The sequence below is a fragment of the Leptidea sinapis genome, chromosome 27, assembly GCF_905404315.1.
Source record: "Leptidea sinapis chromosome 27, ilLepSina1.1, whole genome shotgun sequence".
NCBI classification, from domain to species: Eukaryota; Metazoa; Arthropoda; class Insecta; order Lepidoptera; family Pieridae; genus Leptidea; species Leptidea sinapis.
Genome location: NC_066291.1, coordinates 11,894,862 through 11,914,914, shown reverse-complemented (window position 1 = coordinate 11,914,914; position 20,053 = coordinate 11,894,862). Strand labels below are relative to the sequence as shown.

General features: G+C 42.3%; 1 protein-coding gene across 1 annotated transcript in view; it reads left to right on the top strand.

The window, feature by feature from the left end:
- Window positions 1-20,053, top strand: part of LOC126972621 (transcription-associated protein 1) — a 111,001-nt gene that overhangs the window by 50,234 nt on the left and 40,714 nt on the right. Inside the window, exons 29-36 of the mRNA XM_050819466.1 lie at window positions 1,997-2,235; window positions 3,158-3,389; window positions 3,614-3,800; window positions 8,325-8,455; window positions 8,986-9,136; window positions 13,269-13,412; window positions 15,457-15,727; window positions 18,455-18,666. Coding sequence (XP_050675423.1) covers window positions 1,997-2,235; window positions 3,158-3,389; window positions 3,614-3,800; window positions 8,325-8,455; window positions 8,986-9,136; window positions 13,269-13,412; window positions 15,457-15,727; window positions 18,455-18,666 — 1,567 coding nt within the window. The remainder of the gene's footprint in view (window positions 1-1,996; window positions 2,236-3,157; window positions 3,390-3,613; window positions 3,801-8,324; window positions 8,456-8,985; window positions 9,137-13,268; window positions 13,413-15,456; window positions 15,728-18,454; window positions 18,667-20,053) is intronic.

The following is a 20,053-nucleotide window of genomic DNA, read 5'->3' as shown; positions in this document are numbered from 1 at the left end:
GTGAGTAAGTAGTGAAGAATTTTGTTTTCGAGAAAAGTTTAAGTAAAAACATTTCGAAGAATTTAAGACCATCCTATTTCTAACACACCAATCGCAAATCGAATCAAGATAACTTTGTTATAAGGTGTTAACTTCTGTAGATCGAATTTCTCTATAAATCTTTGAGTCGTCAGCAAACATTTGAAATTTGGATTTTAATTTAGTGGCAAGATCGTTCACAAAGACCAAGAAAAAAAAGGGGCCCTAAATGGGAGCCCTGTGGAACTCCTGATGGCACGGTTCTTGTAATTGATTTAAAGCCACGGATCTTTACAATTTGGGAACGGTTCTGCAAATAGGAATCGCACCACCGCAGTAGGGAGCCACATATTCCTGCGTGACCAAGTTTTTCTATGAGCAATTCATGGTCAACCACATCGAAGGCCATTGATTAATCAGTGTAAATAGCATGCAATTCGTGGCCATCTGTGAAAGATTGTGTAATGTCACTAACAAAATCCACAACATTTGAGGTAGTTGATCTACCAGGTAGAAATCCATGCGGTTGGGGTATGAGCAACGTTTAACGTGGAAAAATATAATTTTCTTAACCATTTATTCAAACAGCTTACCGATAGCAGACAAAATTGAGATTGGCCGGTAGTTAGTAATATCTCCAGGATCTCCCTACTTCTGAATTGGACTGATGACCGCAACATTCCATCTTGAGGGGAAAGTTGCACATAGTAAAGACTTATTACCAATTAGTAGGACCTGTATTTCCATCTAGGCTTTTGAGCGCTGATATGACATCTGAGTCAGTGAAACGACATAAACTTAGTGATGTGTGGCATTCGACGGTTTCGTTGTGTTTAGTTCTTGGTTTTGAGTCATGCTGATAGGTTGAGTGAAAGTATTCTGAAAAAAGGTTGGCAATTTGCTGGCCACCTTGAACGCTTTGAACTAAGTAAGTCATTTCAGCTGGTATATCGCTGCTATTGGATCGTAGAGATTTTACGAAAGACCAAAAATATTTAGGATCCTTCTTGATTAAATTTTTGGCTTCTGATTTCAACCTATTTATATCATTGGTTAAGATTTTGTCACATCTCTCGCGGAGTAACCTATATGTAAACTGATCCATAGGATTTTCATACATTTTAAATCTATGATGATACTTTGCCTTTTCCTTCAAACTCTGGATCAGCCATCGACTGAACCAAAATGGGAAAATGCTCTGACCTTTCGTACTCATTGGAACATTCTTATTAATGATGGATGTAAGTATGTCATAGAAAACGTCTACTGTCTCATCGACTGTTAAACGAGGATCGAGAGTTTCCTCCCAGTTAATGTTAACCAACTCGTTTCTAATGATGTCATATTTAGCTTTGCTGAAATAAGGCCTGGGTGTTTTTTTAATTTTTGGGGGCCTCAATGTTGCAACCACAATTTTTACGGAAATACTTAGTACCGGGTGATGCGTCTCCAAATCCACTAGTGGGACACCCTGTTACTGATTCAATTTAATGTTTGAAAGGCTTTAACATAAGATACCTAACCCTGTACTAGATAGATAGACCAGATTATATACATATTACCAAATCGTCGTAAAAATTATGGAATTGGAAATATGGCACATGCCACAAAATAAAAATTACCATACATTACCGGATGTACTCCAGTTGTTTAATATATTCTTGGCCAATAAGTAGCATAGTAAATTTATTCAGTACAGGTTATTTTGGTACGTCGAAATTAGAACCCGATTCGGACAGTGATAGTTGACACACGACTAAGAAGAAGCACACTTTTGTCGTTCCACTATCAGACTGTGAATGATATGTCCTCAGTGTATAGAACGTCATTGATATAATATGTAGATGATTGTTAACGGGTTGAATGGAAGAAGCTTAGAATACTTATTCGTCTAGGTCTAGATAGACTATGACAGATGTAAAAACGTCGAAAAAAATTGGGCAATGTAGGGATACTAACACAAATGATGTAACTGCAGAGACGAGCAGTTGAAAGTAACGGAGCTGTCCATGAAGCTGGAGCCCGCGTTCCTGAGCGGGCTGCGCTGCCCCCAGCCGCTGGTCCGCGCCAAGTTCTTCGAGGTGTTCGACGGCAGCGTGCGGCGCCGCCTCTACGACCGCCTGCTGTACGTGGTGTGCTCGCAGAACTGGGAGCACATAGGCCAGCACTTCTGGATCAAACAGTGCCTCGAGCTCCTGTTAGTCACCTGCGTCTCCAGTCAGTACTTTACTATTGTTAAATCACTGTATTTCCCGTTCTTGTGAGACACTGAAAGATTGTGAAAATTCGTTTGTTAGCTTTGAATGACAGGTAGCCTGAGACCCACTTAAAGGGTCACGGATTAATATTTTATAGCAAATATATAACCAACCTAAGTGAAAACTCCAAAAAAAGCCGAACACAAACTATAATTATTTCATCCACGTAAACAAAAAAATTCATAAAAACGTTCTTCAAATGAAACCTACTGGGCCAAACAATGTCAAATTTTTAGGGGACCAAATGGCAAACATTCCGCATTAAACTAAAGATGAATCATGTACATGGGATAATAAATCTCAGCGTAATTGGTGTACATACATAAAAAATACCGATTGAATTGAGACCCTCCTCCTTTTAAAGTCGGTTAAAAATGGACGTTTCAACAGACCTCGTTATTTGTCACAATTGATTAGGTATGAATGTTGAAAAATACAGTATGGTGCAATCAGTCATAATAAATCATATTATTAATATTTGGGGAGAGTGGCTATTCTTCTAGTCCTTATTGGCCTTGTAACACTGCTTTCAAATTGTGTGTCGCTTATACTCTAGCTCCTCATCAAGCCCTGCAGCATATATAAACCGCGGTATCTTTTTGACGAAAGTACTGTAAACATTAATCGGATGTAGGGGGTGTAGTTTCCGAGGGCGCGGCATTTGATAATGTTAATGCATTAGTGGGTCGCAAAGGTGATGTCAAATCAGTTCATAACTTCACGCAACGCAAGTTAACTATAATTAAAAAACATATTGGCCATTTACTGTTAACTCGGCCTTCGACAATAGTTCATTAACAGCTGAGATAACTACCAACTACTTTGAAGAAGTACGTATTTCATGTTGCATTGTAATACCATCGGTGATATATTTGTTCTAGCCACACAAATCCGGTTGTCGAATCCAAAGTACCTTCTGCCGAATATAAGCGCCGTAATAAGTTCGGCCGACAGCGAGGAGCGGAAGTCGTTTACGATCCTCAGTAACGTGAAGGAGGAGGCGGCGGATGGCTTTAGTGACTCACTGGAGGCCGATAAGGAAGACGTCTTAGATATGGACCTGGATTCCAATTCGAACCAGAAAGATGACTTGACACGAAATGCTCCCAACAGGTAAGTTATAAAAAGTTACACTACCAATATATCACGATACAGTTATTTATATCAGAATACAATTCCTTTACAGATGTATACCGCTATTAAGTCAAAAGAAATAAATATACGTATATTTTAGTAGTGGGGTGATTTAAAGATTTTAAGTCTGTTGAATTTTTTTTGTTACCTCCAAGCGAAAGCGAAACGGGCGATTGACGTCACATCGTCCACGTTGTTCCCAGGCAGCGGTCGTTGAACCAGATAGTGGCCAAGCAGTCGGAGTTCGTGGAGCTGGCCCGCCGCGTGCGCTGCGAGCAGCTGGTGGCGGCCACGGCGCAGCTGTGCCACCTGGACGACGCGCTGGCGCACCACACTTGGCTGCGGCTGCTGCCCCGCCTGTGGGCCGCGCTCGACGACCGGCAGCTGCCCGTGAGTATAATGACTACTACTCGGTGTGCCACCTGGACGACGCGCTGGCGCACCACACTTGGCTGCGGCTGCTGCCCCGCCTGTGGGCCGCGCTCGACGACCGGCAGCTGCCCGTGAGTATAATGACTACTACTCGGTGTGCCACCTGGACGACGCGCTGGCGCACCACACTTGGCTGCGGCTGCTGCCCCGCCTGTGGGCCGCGCTCGACGACCGGCAGCTGCCCGTGAGTATAATGACTACTACTCGGTGTGCCACCTGGACGACGCGCTGGCGCACCACACTTGGCTGCGGCTGCTGCCCCGCCTGTGGGCCGCGCTCGACGACCGGCAGCTGCCCGTGAGTATAATGACTACTACTCGGTGTGCCACCTGGACGACGCGCTGGCGCACCACACTTGGCTGCGGCTGCTGCCCCGCCTGTGGGCCGCGCTCGACGACCGGCAGCTGCCCGTGAGTATAATGACTACTACTCGGTGTGCCACCTGGACGACGCGCTGGCGCACCACACTTGGCTGCGGCTGCTGCCCCGCCTGTGGGCCGCGCTCGACGACCGGCAGCTGCCCGTGAGTATAATGACTACTACTCGGTGTGCCACCTGGACGACGCGCTGGCGCACCACACTTGGCTGCGGCTGCTGCCCCGCCTGTGGGCCGCGCTCGACGACCGGCAGCTGCCCGTGAGTATAATGACTACTACTCGGTGTGCCACCTGGACGACGCGCTGGCGCACCACACTTGGCTGCGGCTGCTGCCCCGCCTGTGGGCCGCGCTCGACGACCGGCAGCTGCCCGTGAGTATAATGACTACTACTCGGTGTGCCACCTGGACGACGCGCTGGCGCACCACACCTGGCTGCGGCTGCTGCCCCGCCTGTGGGCCGCGCTCGACGACCGGCAGCTGCCCGTGAGTATAATGACTACTACTCGGTGTGCCACCTGGACGACGCGCTGGCGCACCACACCTGGCTGCGGCTGCTGCCCCGCCTGTGGGCCGCGCTCGACGACCGGCAGCTGCCCGTGAGTATAATGACTACTACTCGGTGTGCCACCTGGACGACGCGCTGGCGCACCACACCTGGCTGCGGCTGCTGCCCCGCCTGTGGGCCGCGCTCGACGACCGGCAGCTGCCCGTGAGTATAATGACTACTACTCGGTGTGCCACCTGGACGACGCGCTGGCGCACCACACCTGGCTGCGGCTGCTGCCCCGCCTGTGGGCCGCGCTCGACGACCGGCAGCTGCCCGTGAGTATAATGACTACTACTCGGTGTGCCACCTGGACGACGCGCTGGCGCACCACACCTGGCTGCGGCTGCTGCCCCGCCTGTGGGCCGCGCTCGACGACCGGCAGCTGCCCGTGAGTATAATGACTACTACTCGGTGTGCCACCTGGACGACGCGCTGGCGCACCACACCTGGCTGCGGCTGCTGCCCCGCCTGTGGGCCGCGCTCGACGACCGGCAGCTGCCCGTGAGTATAATGACTACTACTCGGTGTGCCACCTGGACGACGCGCTGGCGCACCACACCTGGCTGCGGCTGCTGCCCCGCCTGTGGGCCGCGCTCGACGACCGGCAGCTGCCCGTGAGTATAATGACTACTACTCGGTGTGCCACCTGGACGACGCGCTGGCGCACCACACCTGGCTGCGGCTGCTGCCCCGCCTGTGGGCCGCGCTCGACGACCGGCAGCTGCCCGTGAGTATAATGACTACTACTCGGTGTGCCACCTGGACGACGCGCTGGCGCACCACACCTGGCTGCGGCTGCTGCCCCGCCTGTGGGCCGCGCTCGACGACCGGCAGCTGCCCGTGAGTATAATGACTACTACTCGGTGTGCCTCCTGGACGACGCGCTGGCGCACCACACCTGGCTGCGGCTGCTGCCCCGCCTATGGGCCGCGCTCGACGACCGGCAGCTGCCCGTGAGTATAATGACTACTACTCGGTGTGCCACCTGGACGACGCGGTGGCGCACCACACCTGGCTGCGGCTGCTGCCCCGCCTGTGGGCCGCGCTCGACGACCGGCAGCTGCCCGTGAGTATAATGACTACTACTCGGTGTGCCACCTGGACGACGCGCTGGCGCACCACACCTGGCTGCGGCTGCTGCCCCGCCTGTGGGCCGCGCTCGACGACCGGCAGCTGCCCGTGAGTATAATGACTACTACTCGGTGTGCCACCTGGACGACGCGCTGGCGCACCACACCTGGCTGCGGCTGCTGCCCCGCCTGTGGGCCGCGCTCGACGACCGGCAGCTGCCCGTGAGTATAATGACTACTACTCGTCGTGCCACCTGGACGACGCGCTGGCGCACCACACCTGGCTGCGGCTGCTGCCCCGCCTGTGGGCCGCGCTCGACGACCGGCAGCTGCCCGTGAGTATAATGACTACTACTCGGTGTGCCACCTGGACGACGCGCTGGCGCACCACACCTGGCTGCGGCTGCTGCCCCGCCTGTGGGCCGCGCTCGACGACCGGCAGCTGCCCGTGAGTATAATGACTACTACTCGGTGTGCCACCTGGACGACGCGCTGGCGCACCACACCTGGCTGCGGCTGCTGCCCCGCCTGTGGGCCGCGCTCGACGACCGGCAGCTGCCCGTGAGTATAATGACTACTACTCGGTGTGCCACCTGGACGACGCGCTGGCGCACCACACCTGGCTGCGGCTGCTGCCCCGCCTGTGGGCCGCGCTCGACGACCGGCAGCTGCCCGTGAGTATAATGACTACTACTCGGTGTGCCACCTGGACGACGCGCTGGCGCACCACACCTGGCTGCGGCTGCTGCCCCGCCTGTGGGCCGCGCTCGACGACCGGCAGCTGCCCGTGAGTATAATGACTACTACTCGGCTGACCGTAATAGGCTTTTACTTCTATATCTATACATTTCCGAATTAACTCCAGTTATTTTAAAATATTCTTGCTCAATAAGCAGTAATGTAATACATTTATTCAGCACAGATTTGATTACAAACTTCACACTTGTTCCGTTCCGCTGTCAGACTGCGGATGATTGTTCTTATACGAGGGCGGCACTGAAAATTTCGGGAATCAAGGAAGTGACACAACATGACTATTTCAAAATGTATTTATTGCTTTTCGAAGTATTCTCCGCGAATTATGACACATTTTTCCATACGATGGAACCAATCATTGAAGCAACCATTCCATTCGGAAGTTGGGGTCTCCAAAATGGCCATTTTGTAGGCGTCCGCAGCTACTTCAGGTGCTGAAAATCTCTGACCACGCAATTTATTCTTTATTTTAGGGAAAATATAGAAATCATTAGGGCTTAGGTCGGGGCTGTACGGCGGATGGTCTAATAATTCTATGTTTTCTTGCTCTAAAAACTCTTTTGTTCTGTGCGCGGTGTGAGAACTCGCATTGTCGTGATGGCGGTCGCAGTTCTCTTTACGGAGTTCAGAAATGACCTGTGGCAAACAAATGCTAGCATACCATTCTGCATTAACTGTTCTTTGTCCCTCAAGAGGAATAGTCGCAACATGGCCGGTTTTGGAGACAAACGTGGTCACCATTTTTTTGCAACACTCCGTAAACGAACAATTTTTGTTGGCTTTAACTCATTTTCGAACACCCAAACTCGTGACTGGTTTTTTGTTTTGGGTTCGTACGCGTATATCCAGGATTCGTCACCTGGTACGATGTTGTACACAGTATTTCAGGATCCTTCGTGGAATCTTTCGAGAGTTCTGACGCACCAAGTAACGCGAGCCGCTTTCTGCTCTACACAGAACAAATGCGGTATCCATCGGGAAAACACCTTTTTTACACCTAATTGTTCATGCAAGATTATTTGTATTGTTTCGCGGTACATGTCGATCTTCCTTAATCAGCTTACGCACAGCATCAACGTTTTCTTCGGTGACTGCAGCTTTTGGACAACCTTGACGGGAATCATCACTGAGCTTGACACGTCCACGTTAACGACAAACCAGCGATAAATTGTGGTTTTGGATGGGGCTTCATCACCAAATGCAGAAATCATCCGGTCAACACTCTGTTTTTGTGTTAAACCACTTTGAAAATCATAATAAATCATCGCTCTAGAATTTTCTCGAGTCAATTCCATTTTCTCAACGACTAAACAAGTTTGAAAAGACCTTGTGATATGACCGAGAATCTTTTTTTTAAATAAATAAATGGTATTTGATTTTTAAAACCATGGAGTTTTCAATTAAAAAGATTTTAATATGACAGGAACAGTGGAAATATTCAATTCCCGATACTTTTAGTGCAGCTCTCGTAACACGGGACCTCTAGCTCAGTAGGCAGAGTCACTAACCTCTGGGCTGTATGGGTCGTTAAATGTGAAGAGAACTATGAAAATAGTCAAGATAAATCATGTAATTATCGTTTGATCTTACGCGGGAGATTGTTACAAAATAATTAGAATTCAAGATGAAATATACAGTAATTTATTCCACAATAACAGATGGCGCTATCTATTTATTCATTAAACAAACTCACTGTAAACTTCTTTATAATTAGTATTATATTGTTTCAGACTTTAATGAACGAAGTGGTGCCGTTTATAATATCAGGTGTACACGTCATTCAACGCGACCAGCCCCTCAGTGCGTTGAACACCTTCATAGAAGCACTGGCCCGCTGTAGTCCGACTGTTTCTATTAAACCGTGAGTGTGTTTTGCTTATTATTGGAACGAAGTTCGTTATCGCGCGCTTCGAAAGGGGGCTAGATGGAAAAAATTAAGAGCAAGTTGTAGCGACACTTTTTGCTATAGTTGTAAGCCGTGCGGCGTACGCGTGTGTCTCTATCTGTCTGTCTCTCTCTCTAACTGAACTCCTAAACGGCTTGAACGATTTTAATGAAACTTTCTGTGTGTCTTCAGGTGGATTCGAGAAGTTTTTAGATTCACAATTGAACTACCTCCTAAACGGCTGGACCGATTTTGATGATTTTTTTGTGTTCCAGTGAATTTGAGATTGGTGTGTGTCTTCGCGAGTCGCGCGAGTGTAAGACGTAGGTTGTCACGTACACTAAAGCATTAAACCTGGCCTCTTTTGATCGGTTGTCTAGCAGCAAGATCTATCAAGAAGTATAAATTATCTAAGCTGTTATTATTAAAATTAAATGCTTATCATAACGCAACTGCATCACTTATAACGGCTACACTAATCTATAATAAATATTTTATATCATCAGCCCAATGATGAAATACCTCGGAAAAACACACAACTTGTGGCATCGAATGACGCTCAACCTCGAACAAATGGCGATCGACCAAGCAGCTGGCCGCCCCACCAGGGACGCGCTTGAGATATACGACTATGACGTTGAAACTACGTTACCTTCTGTAAGTGGTATAATTATAAGTCTTCGTACTATTTTGTTGGTTAAGGCCGCTCATACAAAAATAATACGAGTATATGCATATTATGGTTTAAATACGTCATATTCTTTTGAATAGTTTAACTTAAAACTTATCCATAGGTAGGTTTTTTAAGGTAGTTTTTTTATTTTTTATTATTTCTAGTTTCGAGGCGTATTGTGCTCGTACTTTGTTAGTAAATATTTTTAACCACTTGTATATAGCAGTAGTCTATATTGCATGATGTCAATGCCTCCCATATAGAGCCGTCAAATGTTTTAAAGTAATGTTCTATGGTTTGAATATGATCGTGGAGAAACTGGAATGGAAACCGGCTTGTTCTACTGGTTGCATTCTGTCTAGTTTTTCTGTTAGTTGCCCAAACGCAACGATGAGAAAAGCTTACATATACTGGATAGTAGACTAATTGGCCTATAATTGCCAATGCCTCTTGGATATCCTTATAGAGCAGTATATTTTCTGACTTACACCATTGATGTGGAACAGTTCTCGATTCTACCACCATATTAAATAACCTCGTTAGAAAAGTGATAAGCAATGGAGCTCCTATCTTCAGGGCTTCATTACTGATACTATCTGGGCCAGAGCTCTTTTATAATTTTATTTTTTTAATATGTTTTAATATTTCTTTTTCTGTTATTTCTTCAGTTAAAGTTAAAATTCTATTTTCGTTCTTACTCTCATTTGTAGTTTCATTTCAGATGATATAAGAATGTGCTGGTTTTTTATAAAGTAGTAAGACGTTGCGCAATTTATTATGTCTTGACTTGTTTGAATTTCTTTTTGATTCTGTTTGAGATTTTGAATCCAACTTTTATGTGTGTTTAATTGTTTGCTGGCTCGTTTAGCAATTCTATAATACAACAAACTTTTATCTATGGTTATCCGTCAATCCAAGCCGTCAAGCAATCAGAGAAGACTATCAAAGCTTTAATTTTTATTCTTCTTGTGTTTTGTTCTTAGCTGTCCTTAGTTCCGTTCTTTTCTTTATTAGTTCTAAGGTAGTATTTTTGAATATTTTATGTTCTTTGGTGGTTTTTTCCTTTGTAATTTTAAGACTAGATATGATTGCTTCTTGCAATTTACTATAGTACGAGTAGTTCTGAACATCCTTATTTTTTGAAATATTTTATTTTGTTTCGATAAATTTTCTTCAAGTATTCTTCTGTAGCTTTCTGTTTCTCTTTCAGTTTTTAGTGGATTTATGAATTCTTTAAAGTGTTTTCTGTTCGAATTTGGTGTTTTTAGAGACCGAAGCTTGCACAAGTCTATGATCAGATGGGAAGTTAACTTTATGCAGTATTGCTATGTTATAAATATGTTTTGGTTTGTTGCTCAGTATGAAGTCTACTTCATTGTCTTGTCTCCAAGATAAAAAATGAAGTTGACTCCATAGCCTAGATCCAGGTCCATGCACGGCTAGGCTTTCTTTTACAGTATGTGTTCATTATTGATAGTATATACTCATAGGGATATTGTAAAAGTCTTTCTCCTCTTTCATTACTGGTGCCATAACCGTGTTGTCCCATTATAAGCGGGCGTGATTCTGAGCGTGTCCAATCTTCGCATTAAAATCTCCCATAACTAGCAGATTTTCGTCTAATAGATCGTGGGCTTTTTCTAGATCTTTATAGAATTTGCTGATATCGTCGTTCCTTGCCTTTGCAGTAGGTGCATAAACTTGTATTAGCGATACTTTGCTCTCGAGTCTTATTTGAAGTAAGGCTACTCTTTCGGATATACCGTTAAAGGTAATATTGTGTTTTACATTTTTCTTTATTAAGAAGCCCATTCCATGAAGACCGTTTGATTCGCCTTTAAAACAGAAGATATGATTTGTGTGTTCTTCAATCTCGCATCCCATTCTTCTGACTTCAGCAAGGCCTACAATATCATGATTCACATTTTCTAGTGCGTGGATCAGTTTAAGAAAGCGTGGTTTTCAAGCTAGTGACTACATTATACGTGCAATTTTTTATTGAATTTTGGTGTTTTATGGTATATCTATGTGATGGATGGTTTTGGTCACTTAAAATCCCACGGTAACCAGCCGGGTTGAGATTATCCTGTCTACGGTTGGTAGTGTTTAATTTCTGCTTAGTTTCACATGAATTAGAAGTATTGATTTGTAGGTTGATTTAGGTCTTATCATATCGTATGCGTTTTTCCTGCTTTCTTTTGATAAAGGAGGTTTGTGGGCTTTTTGGGCTTAGTCTGGTTGATTCATTCTAAAGTTGATTGGTCTCTTTTCCTTTTTTCGATACCATCTTTCCTTTTCGAAAGCTCGCAAGCTCTTCCAAGAGTTTCGGTTTCAATTCTTTTCTTCTTTCTAATACTTCATTAGGAAAATCTTCTGCAACGTGGATATTGCTTAAGCCTTTTTTAGCTTTCAGTATCTCGCTTCTTTTCCAGCTATTTTTAAACGCAAGCAGAACGGGTCTTGCTTAACTTTTTTTGTTTAAGAGATCAATACGATGAACTTTTGAGACATCGGTCGCTTCCAGAGTGATTTTTAAATCTGTTTTCAACGTATCTTGTATTCTTTGGAACAAGTCTGATGACGATTTCTCTTTTTCTGACAATTCAAATATTATAATGACACTGCCTGATGTCAATTTACTGTTTTAGAATTGGAAATACCTACTTACTAAGTAGTGGCGTGATAATAATAACATTCAAAATGTGTAGTAAGTTAAAGCTTTGTTTTAATTTAGTTACAGTTACACTTGTTTCAAAGTAACATACAGTCACATTTCTTGCATGATATATTATGCTAATACTTTAATATTCCTGTTACTTCGTAGTATAATGTCACTTCTTACTTTTTAACCGACTTCAAAAAAGGAGGAGGTTTTTCCTCGGTATGTTTTTTTTGTTAATTACCTCTAAACTTTCGACTGGGTGAACCGATTTTGATAATTCTTTTAAATTTGCTATACACACGTCTATTTGCTATCAAATGCATGCATTCCAAGGTAGGTTTGTTATTACATACACAGTTATAAGTGAGATGTGCTTGAGTCGTGAGGAGGCGAGAGGCGATAGCGGGTTGCGGCGGAAGGACACCGATTCCAAAAAAACAATAATCGTAACTAGAATTAGATTAATTAATTAGATTGTATAAAAATACGCAATTATTTTTATACTTTTTGTGCACATTATATCTATTGTTTTGGAATAGTGTTTTTGAAGGCGGCTGTTTTTTTGTTTACAATTTTTTTTTCCAACCCAGTTTGAGACATACAAGTGCGTGAGCGTCACGTACTTACATTCGCCAACACGCACACACACAGCCAAATAATGTTGCAAGTGAATAGACATTTCCCCAAATCGGTAAATTGTGAGAAATACTAGATTATATTTAACTTATTTTTAAACTTACTTTCTTAAAAGAAGAAATAAAATATAAATTTATAAAAACAACACGTAGTAATAGAAATAAATTTATTTATTATAGGGAGTGACAATAACATTACATATTATTTTATATTAATCTATAATTATAAATGTATTGCATTATATGTATATGTATTATTTTATTGAAATAAAACTTGTTTAGAATCGTTGTGATTTGAAACTCGATGAAATGAAAAAGCGAGACGATAGAGCTCCTGCTAGCTACTATTAATAAAACTATTATTTAAGCCGACGTGCCAAATTATGATTTCAACAATTATATGGATTCTATCCGAGGTTCTCGAGGGTGCAGAGATCGATTTTGGGATCATTTTTGTAATCCAAGATGGCTGCCACGCAAAATAATGATTTCAACAATATGGATATCGTATTCGAGGTTCTTGAGGGTGCAGAGAACGAATTTTCGATCATTTTTGAAATCGAGATGGCCGCCACGCAAAATTTTGATTTCAACAATATGGATATCGTATCCGAGCATCTCGAGGGTGCAGAGATCAAATTTGTGATTATTTTTGAAATCCAAGATGGCCGCCGCGCAAATTTATGATTTCAACAATATGGAAATCGTATCCGAGGTTCTCGAAGGGTGCAGAGAACGAATTTAGCATCATATTTGAAATATGATGCCAAATTCGTTCTAAAAAAATATATAGACATTAATTTTCTCACTAAATTGTAGGAGATATTGGACTCATTGAGCGACATGTACGAGCTGTTACAAGAAGAGGACATGTGGTCGGGCTTGTGGCAGAAACACGCGCGCTACCGGGAGACCAACGTCGCTATCGCTTACGAGCAGCAGGGATTCTTCGAACTGGCTCAGGTAAACACTGACTGTAGCAAGGTGCCTGACCTGGCATAAAGCATTGTAAATGTAAAAATATTGTTTAAAAATTACACACGACGCAGACTTGTTGAACGTTCAGCTGATGGGAATTGATACGCCCTGCCCATTTTAATGCAGTGCCGCTCAGAATTCTTGGAAAACTCAAAAATGCTCACTACAATTCCTCTCGTCACCTTGAGCCATATGATGTTAAATCTCATTTGCCCAGTAATTTCACTAACTACGTCGCCCTTCAGACCGAAACACAATAATGCTTACACATTTCTTCTTCACGGCAGAAATAGGCGCCGTTGTGGTACACATAATCTAGCAGCATTTTGCTCCATACCTGCTTTGTGTAATGCAGTCACAGCGATTCGGTTCTCTTTATCACCCCACTCCATTTTAATATTGCAAGATATTGTACAATCTATTGGCGCCAAATTGAGAAAACTCAATGAACAATCATAATATGAAAATGACAGATTCCAAAATTAACATTAGTAACAGTATTTATGGCCAGACTAAGTATTACTGAAAAGAACCCCTTTTCTTTATCACAATATATTACATTGATCACAGTAAAACAGGACTGCACTGAACTGTATCAAAGCCACCTTACAAACCATAACCATGACATTGTCTGAAAAGTATTCTACCAATTGTGCCTCTACTTTCTATTCTCTTTTCTGTTTCTTATAATTTTAACTACACTTTTCTTTTTGCGTCATTTTCTATGCAGTCCATGTCTGAAGCATGGCGTATAATTGCTATAATATCTTTTTTTTTTATGGAAAAGGAGGACAAACGAGCGTACGGGTCACCTGGTGTTAACTGATCACCGCCGCCCACATCCTCTTGTAACACCAGAGGAATCACAGGAGCGTTGCCGGGCTTGAAGGAAGGTGTACGCGCTTTTTTTGAAGGTACCCATGTCTTGTCGTCCCGGAAACACCGCACAAGGAAGTTCATTCCACAGCTTTGTAGTACGTGGAAGAAAGTCGACTCAACCAATTGGGATAGACCATACGCCAATGCAAAATTATGCACAGATCGCCCTGCGTAGTCTGTGGTACGTGATCCAAGCCATTCGGCATTGTGCCCGTTGAAATCACCCAAGACTACGATTTTAGCGAACGGGATCTTTGCAAGCACGTCGTCAATTGCCGCTTAAACGCAGGCCATGAGGTGATCCGTTTCTGTGTTATCACTATGGGACCTGTAGACACATGCATAGATACGGACGCGGTCCTCAAAATCTACACGGAGCCAGAGAGGAGACAGGTCCCTACCCTCAAAATTGCCGAGACGGCGACAGCAGATATCCTCCCTAACGTACACACATACCCCGGCATAAGGCAAAAAATCGTGATCAATTTTGTACCCGGGGTACGTTAAATATGACGTATCGCTAGGTCGAGATATTTGCGTCTCCGTAAGGAAACACAAGGCCGGCTGCGCCGTCTTAAGTTGGTGGTGGACAGCGTTTAAATTGGAGTGAATTCCCCTGATATTGCAAAAATCACTTGAGCGTGGGGCGGGGTGCCGTGGTGTTTCTGCCTCGTTTGTCCTCGGAAATGCGTTGTTCTGTGCCCTCCCCAGAATACGACGGGCAGCCCGAGCGAGAGTGCTCGGGGAGGGATTCTCCGACTCTGGTAGAGCCGGTACCCTCCTGGGGTAAAATCTTTTTTTGATCCGCTGTCATATTCGGGTGGAGTGGGGGAGGGGAATGGCCTCCGCTCCTCGACACTAACCTATGCGAAACATAGCGGCACTAGGCCGCTACTTCACGCCGGTATTCTGTGCGAGTGTGGTAATTAACCCGGACGAGTCTGGCCCGATTGCGCTAACGTCATAAGACGACAGCGTGACTCTCCCACTTCTAAAAAGCCCTTAGTCACTTCTTTTGACACCCATGAGCCTGGGACTTTTTACGCCCCGGGGAAAGTACAGGACAATATCAAAAGGCAAAAATCATTGCTATGATAAGTTTGAACAGTAGAGCTTCCCGATACTTCCAGTTTTGTTATTTTTTTAACAGGCAGCCTATGATGTCGCCATGACCAAACTGAAGCAAGAGTACTCCACAAATCCCTCATCATACAGCATGCACAAGGAGTGTACTCTGTGGACTCAACATTGGATCAAATGCGCCAAGGAGTTGAACCAATGGGACTCCTTACTCGAGCTGGGATTGACAAGAACCGCTCGCGATCCATTCTTGATATTGGAAAGTTCATGGCGAAACCCAAACTGGCCAACCATGAAAGAGGCTTTAGCTGAAGTGGAATATAATTGTCCTAAAGAATTGGGTATTTATATATTTCATATTATACAAGTTTGATCATTGACTTACAATATTCTAGCGTATAGATATATAAAGCTTGCGAGAGAAAAACATCTCTAACTGAGATACAACAATATGGGAAAGGAAAATGAATTTATTGTTACTGTAACCCATTTACATTATCAAGTCGTAAACATCCCGCATTATCGAGCTGACAGTGTGTCTATACCATAGTTTATTGTGTTATGAGGTACACCCGGCCATACTTCACTGTGCCTCGCCTATACATAAATAAAAACATGCCCATTTTTAATTACAATACTATGACAAAAAATTTAAACGTTCAAGAGATTTTTAGTATATTTGCAATTTTTGAAAAAAGGTTCTATATTTTTTTTATTACATATATAATGTGTATATATATATATATACATATACGTATATATATATATATTTTTAAGATGTTAATACAATAATAATTCCTCTACATCCCACGCTTTTTTTATAATGAAATATATTATATTTTTTTACACTTTTTCAATTTAAATTTATTTTCTATTTTTTAGGTGAATTTTTATATAAAGCGTGTTCTTTAGTTTTTTTTTAAACTATTATTTATTTTTCATTTTTTAGTTATTTTTTTTTAGATTGAATGAAGGGATTTTAAAATTTGCGAATAAAAATATTTTAGTTATATTGAAAGATCACTTAATTCAGCTAGCCCGAGATCCCCGAACTAGCTCTTATAATGATAGCTCAGTTAAATCACGCATTAATAATTTATAATGGAAATATAAATTCACCGCCATCTATTCGCTTCTAAACGAATTAGATACTTTAATTTTGCGGAACTGACATGTCGCGCGTTTCCTTTGTAGTTTACAATAAATTACTAGATGGCGCTTATAAGTGATTTATTTATTTAAAATAATTTTAAAATAAATTAACAAAAATCATATTTTGCAAATTGAAAAATTGAATAATTTTATCAAATTAGTGTAATGTCATCGGTCCTCGATAAATCTACAAAGTTTGAACTTACTTTACAGTTTTACTCCTCAAGAACGATTATCTTTGAACAGGCACTAAACAAAATCAAGTCTAATGGAGTCGGTTACAAACAGACATACAGCAGAAGCTAATAAAAGTATTAATTAAAAAAGATCGACATTATATATAAGGGTACATAAACGCATTTATGAAAATTCTTCTAGAATATATATTTTTTTATTTTATTTACAATTTTTACGACTATTTTCATAAATTATTTAAGTTGATCTTACATGATTATTTCTCTTACCCAATCGACTAACACTAACTGCAATTTAGGTTATCTTCTTACAGATTTTATGTCCCTTCATAACTTTAAACAATAATATAATAAAATACCATTGCCATACCATGCCAATTGATGAGTAGGTTTTACTCTCCATACTTAATAAAGGCAACAAAATTTTTGATTTAGTTTTTTGCAGCACTGCAAGCTAAAATACTTCCTTCGTATATCTCGTTAAGTAAAATTGATCCGTATCACCCCCCATTACAATTAATTAAAATTCAATAGGAAAAGCTTTGAAAAAACTAGACGATAGAAAAAGAGTTGGTCCTGATAAGATACCGGCTATTTTTATTAAAAACTGCGCTTCGTCTCTGTCCTATCCGCTATATCTTATATACATATAATCGATCTCTGGTCCCTGGGATATTTCCTGAAAAATGGAAGTCTGCTAATGTGGTGCTAATATATGCATGTTAGTAAAGCTTTTGATCGGGTCAACCACTCTATTTTAATAAGTAAACTATATAACACTGGCATTCAAGGAACTTTGCTGTCCTGGCTCTCGTCGTTTTTGTCGTACAGACAACTACAAGTTGTGGTTTGCGGGTATCAAACAGATCCATTCATGGCTCCATCTGGAGTCCCTTAGGGATCCCATCTAGGTCCTATATTATTTTTAGTATTTATTAACGATTTGTGTGACCATATAATATCTTCAAATTTTGCGTTATTTGCCGACGACTTAAAGATGTTTAAAGCTATCCAAACTCCGTTAGACTCGATTTCCCTTCAAAATGACTTAAACAGTATTTCCCAATGGTCTATTAAAAATAAATTGCCCCTTAATGTTAAAAAATGTCAGCATATAAAATTTACAAAGAAACGAATACCACATAATACTTCATATTCATTAAATAAGCTTTCGTTAGATGAAGTGGATGACATCAGAGACCTTGGTATTATTTTAGACAAGAAATTATCCTGCAATACACACATAGATGTAACAATCAATAAATGTTACAAATTATTAGGCTTTGTTTGGCGTAATTGCAAAACGTTTAAATCGTGTTTAGGTTTATAATGGTTTATTTTGCTTTAAATACAAAGCATACATGTCTATATATACAATATATGTCATATTAATGTATGAGTTGCAACTTACTTAGTACCCACATGCTTATCAGATTTTTCGGCACTGTGTTATTTACACTACTTCTTCCATAATTTATAGAGTTTTCACTTAACTTTATGAAAGTATAATAATAAATCTATTTCAATAATATAATAAAGCGAGAAATGATGCGCACCAAAAACGTTACTGTGCCAGTATGAGTAGGTTTTACTCTCCATACTTTTCTCATACCGGGCGCCTTATATGAAAATCGATTCTTAAGGAGTAAACTCCAAAACGATATTCGATTTATTTTCAACATTCATCTCAATGTGTCAATAACGTGGTCCCGCATGGCGCAGCGTGGGTGGTGAACCTGTACCGCGGCTACCTGTGCATCTGCGCCGGCGGCGACACGCAGCTGGGCGGCGTGGAGCGGCACGCGGAAGCGGCGGCGGCGCAGTGCCTGCGCGAGTGGCGCCGCCTGCCGCGCCTCGTGGGCCCCGCGCACCTGCCGCTGCTGAGGGCGGCGCAGCAGCTCATGGAGCTGAGCGAGGCGGCGCAGATACACACGGTGGGTACTTGATGGACCCGGGCTCCAATCCCGGCTAAATATACATTTTTTTTACCTGCAAATTACAAATTAAAGTGAACTTTACCTACAAATTTCAATAAGTCTTTACTATGTGGAACTTTCCCCTCAATCCTGGAGATATTACTAAATACCGGCCCATCTCAATTTTGTCTGCTATCGGTAAGCTGTTTGAATTACTCGTTCAGAAAAATATTTTTTTCCACCTTAAACCCTTGCTCATACCCCAACAGCATGGATTTCTACCTGGTAGATCAACTACATCGAATCTTGTGGATTTTGTTAGTGACATTACTCAAGCTTTCACAGATGGTCACGAATTGCATGCTATTTACACTGATTTATCAAAAGCCTTCGATGTGATTGACCACGTACTGCTCATAGAAAAACTTGGTCATGCAGGAATATGTGGCTCTCTACTGCGGTGGTGCAAATCCTATTCGCAGAACCGTTCCCAGATTGTAAAGATCCGTGGCTTTAAGTCAATTTCAAGAGCCGTGCCATCAGGGGTTCCCCAGGGCTCCCATTTAGGGCCCCTTTTTTTCTTCGTCTTTGTGAACGATCTAGCGACTAAATTAAAATCCAGATTTCAAAGGTTTGCAGACGACTTAAAAATTTATCGTGAAATTAAATCTACAGAAGATACGATCATATTACAAAGTGATCTTGATACGATTAGCGATTGTTGTGTTAGTAATAGGATGGTTTTAAATTCCTCAAAATGTTTTTACTTAAACTTTTCTCGAAAACGAAATTCTTCACTACTTATTTACTTCATAAATGCGTGTAGACTAACAGAAGTTTATACAATGCGAGATTTAGGCGTCATGGTTGACACAAAATTAAATTTTAGAGAGCACATTGACTACATTTCCAAAAAGGCATCCTGTCTTTCAGGTTTTGTGATTAGACAAACTAAATTTTTCAACGACCCTGATGTGTCGAAGATACTTTTTAACAGCTACGTGCGTAGTCTTTTAGAGTATTGCAGTCCGGTGTGGAACCCTTCTTATAAAGTTCATATAAGTTCATTAAGAGGTTAGAACAGGTACAGTCCAAATTTTTATATCATCTCTCATATTCAAGTAATCTGTGTCGTCAGTTAGACTGCTACGAATCTAGACTTGCGCATTTTGGCATGACGTCTCTTGTACAGCGTAGGAAAGTGTCAGACCTTGTCTTTTTACACAAACTGATTCATGGCCACATAGACAGTCCTCTATATTATTAAGTAAAATTACCTTGGCTGTCCCACGGCTTTGCAGCCTTATTATTTATAGGAAAACGTTCAGTCTACCCTCAATCAAGTCACGCACAAATTATGATCAACATTCTAGTTTATATCGCATTTGTTCTCTGTATAATGAAG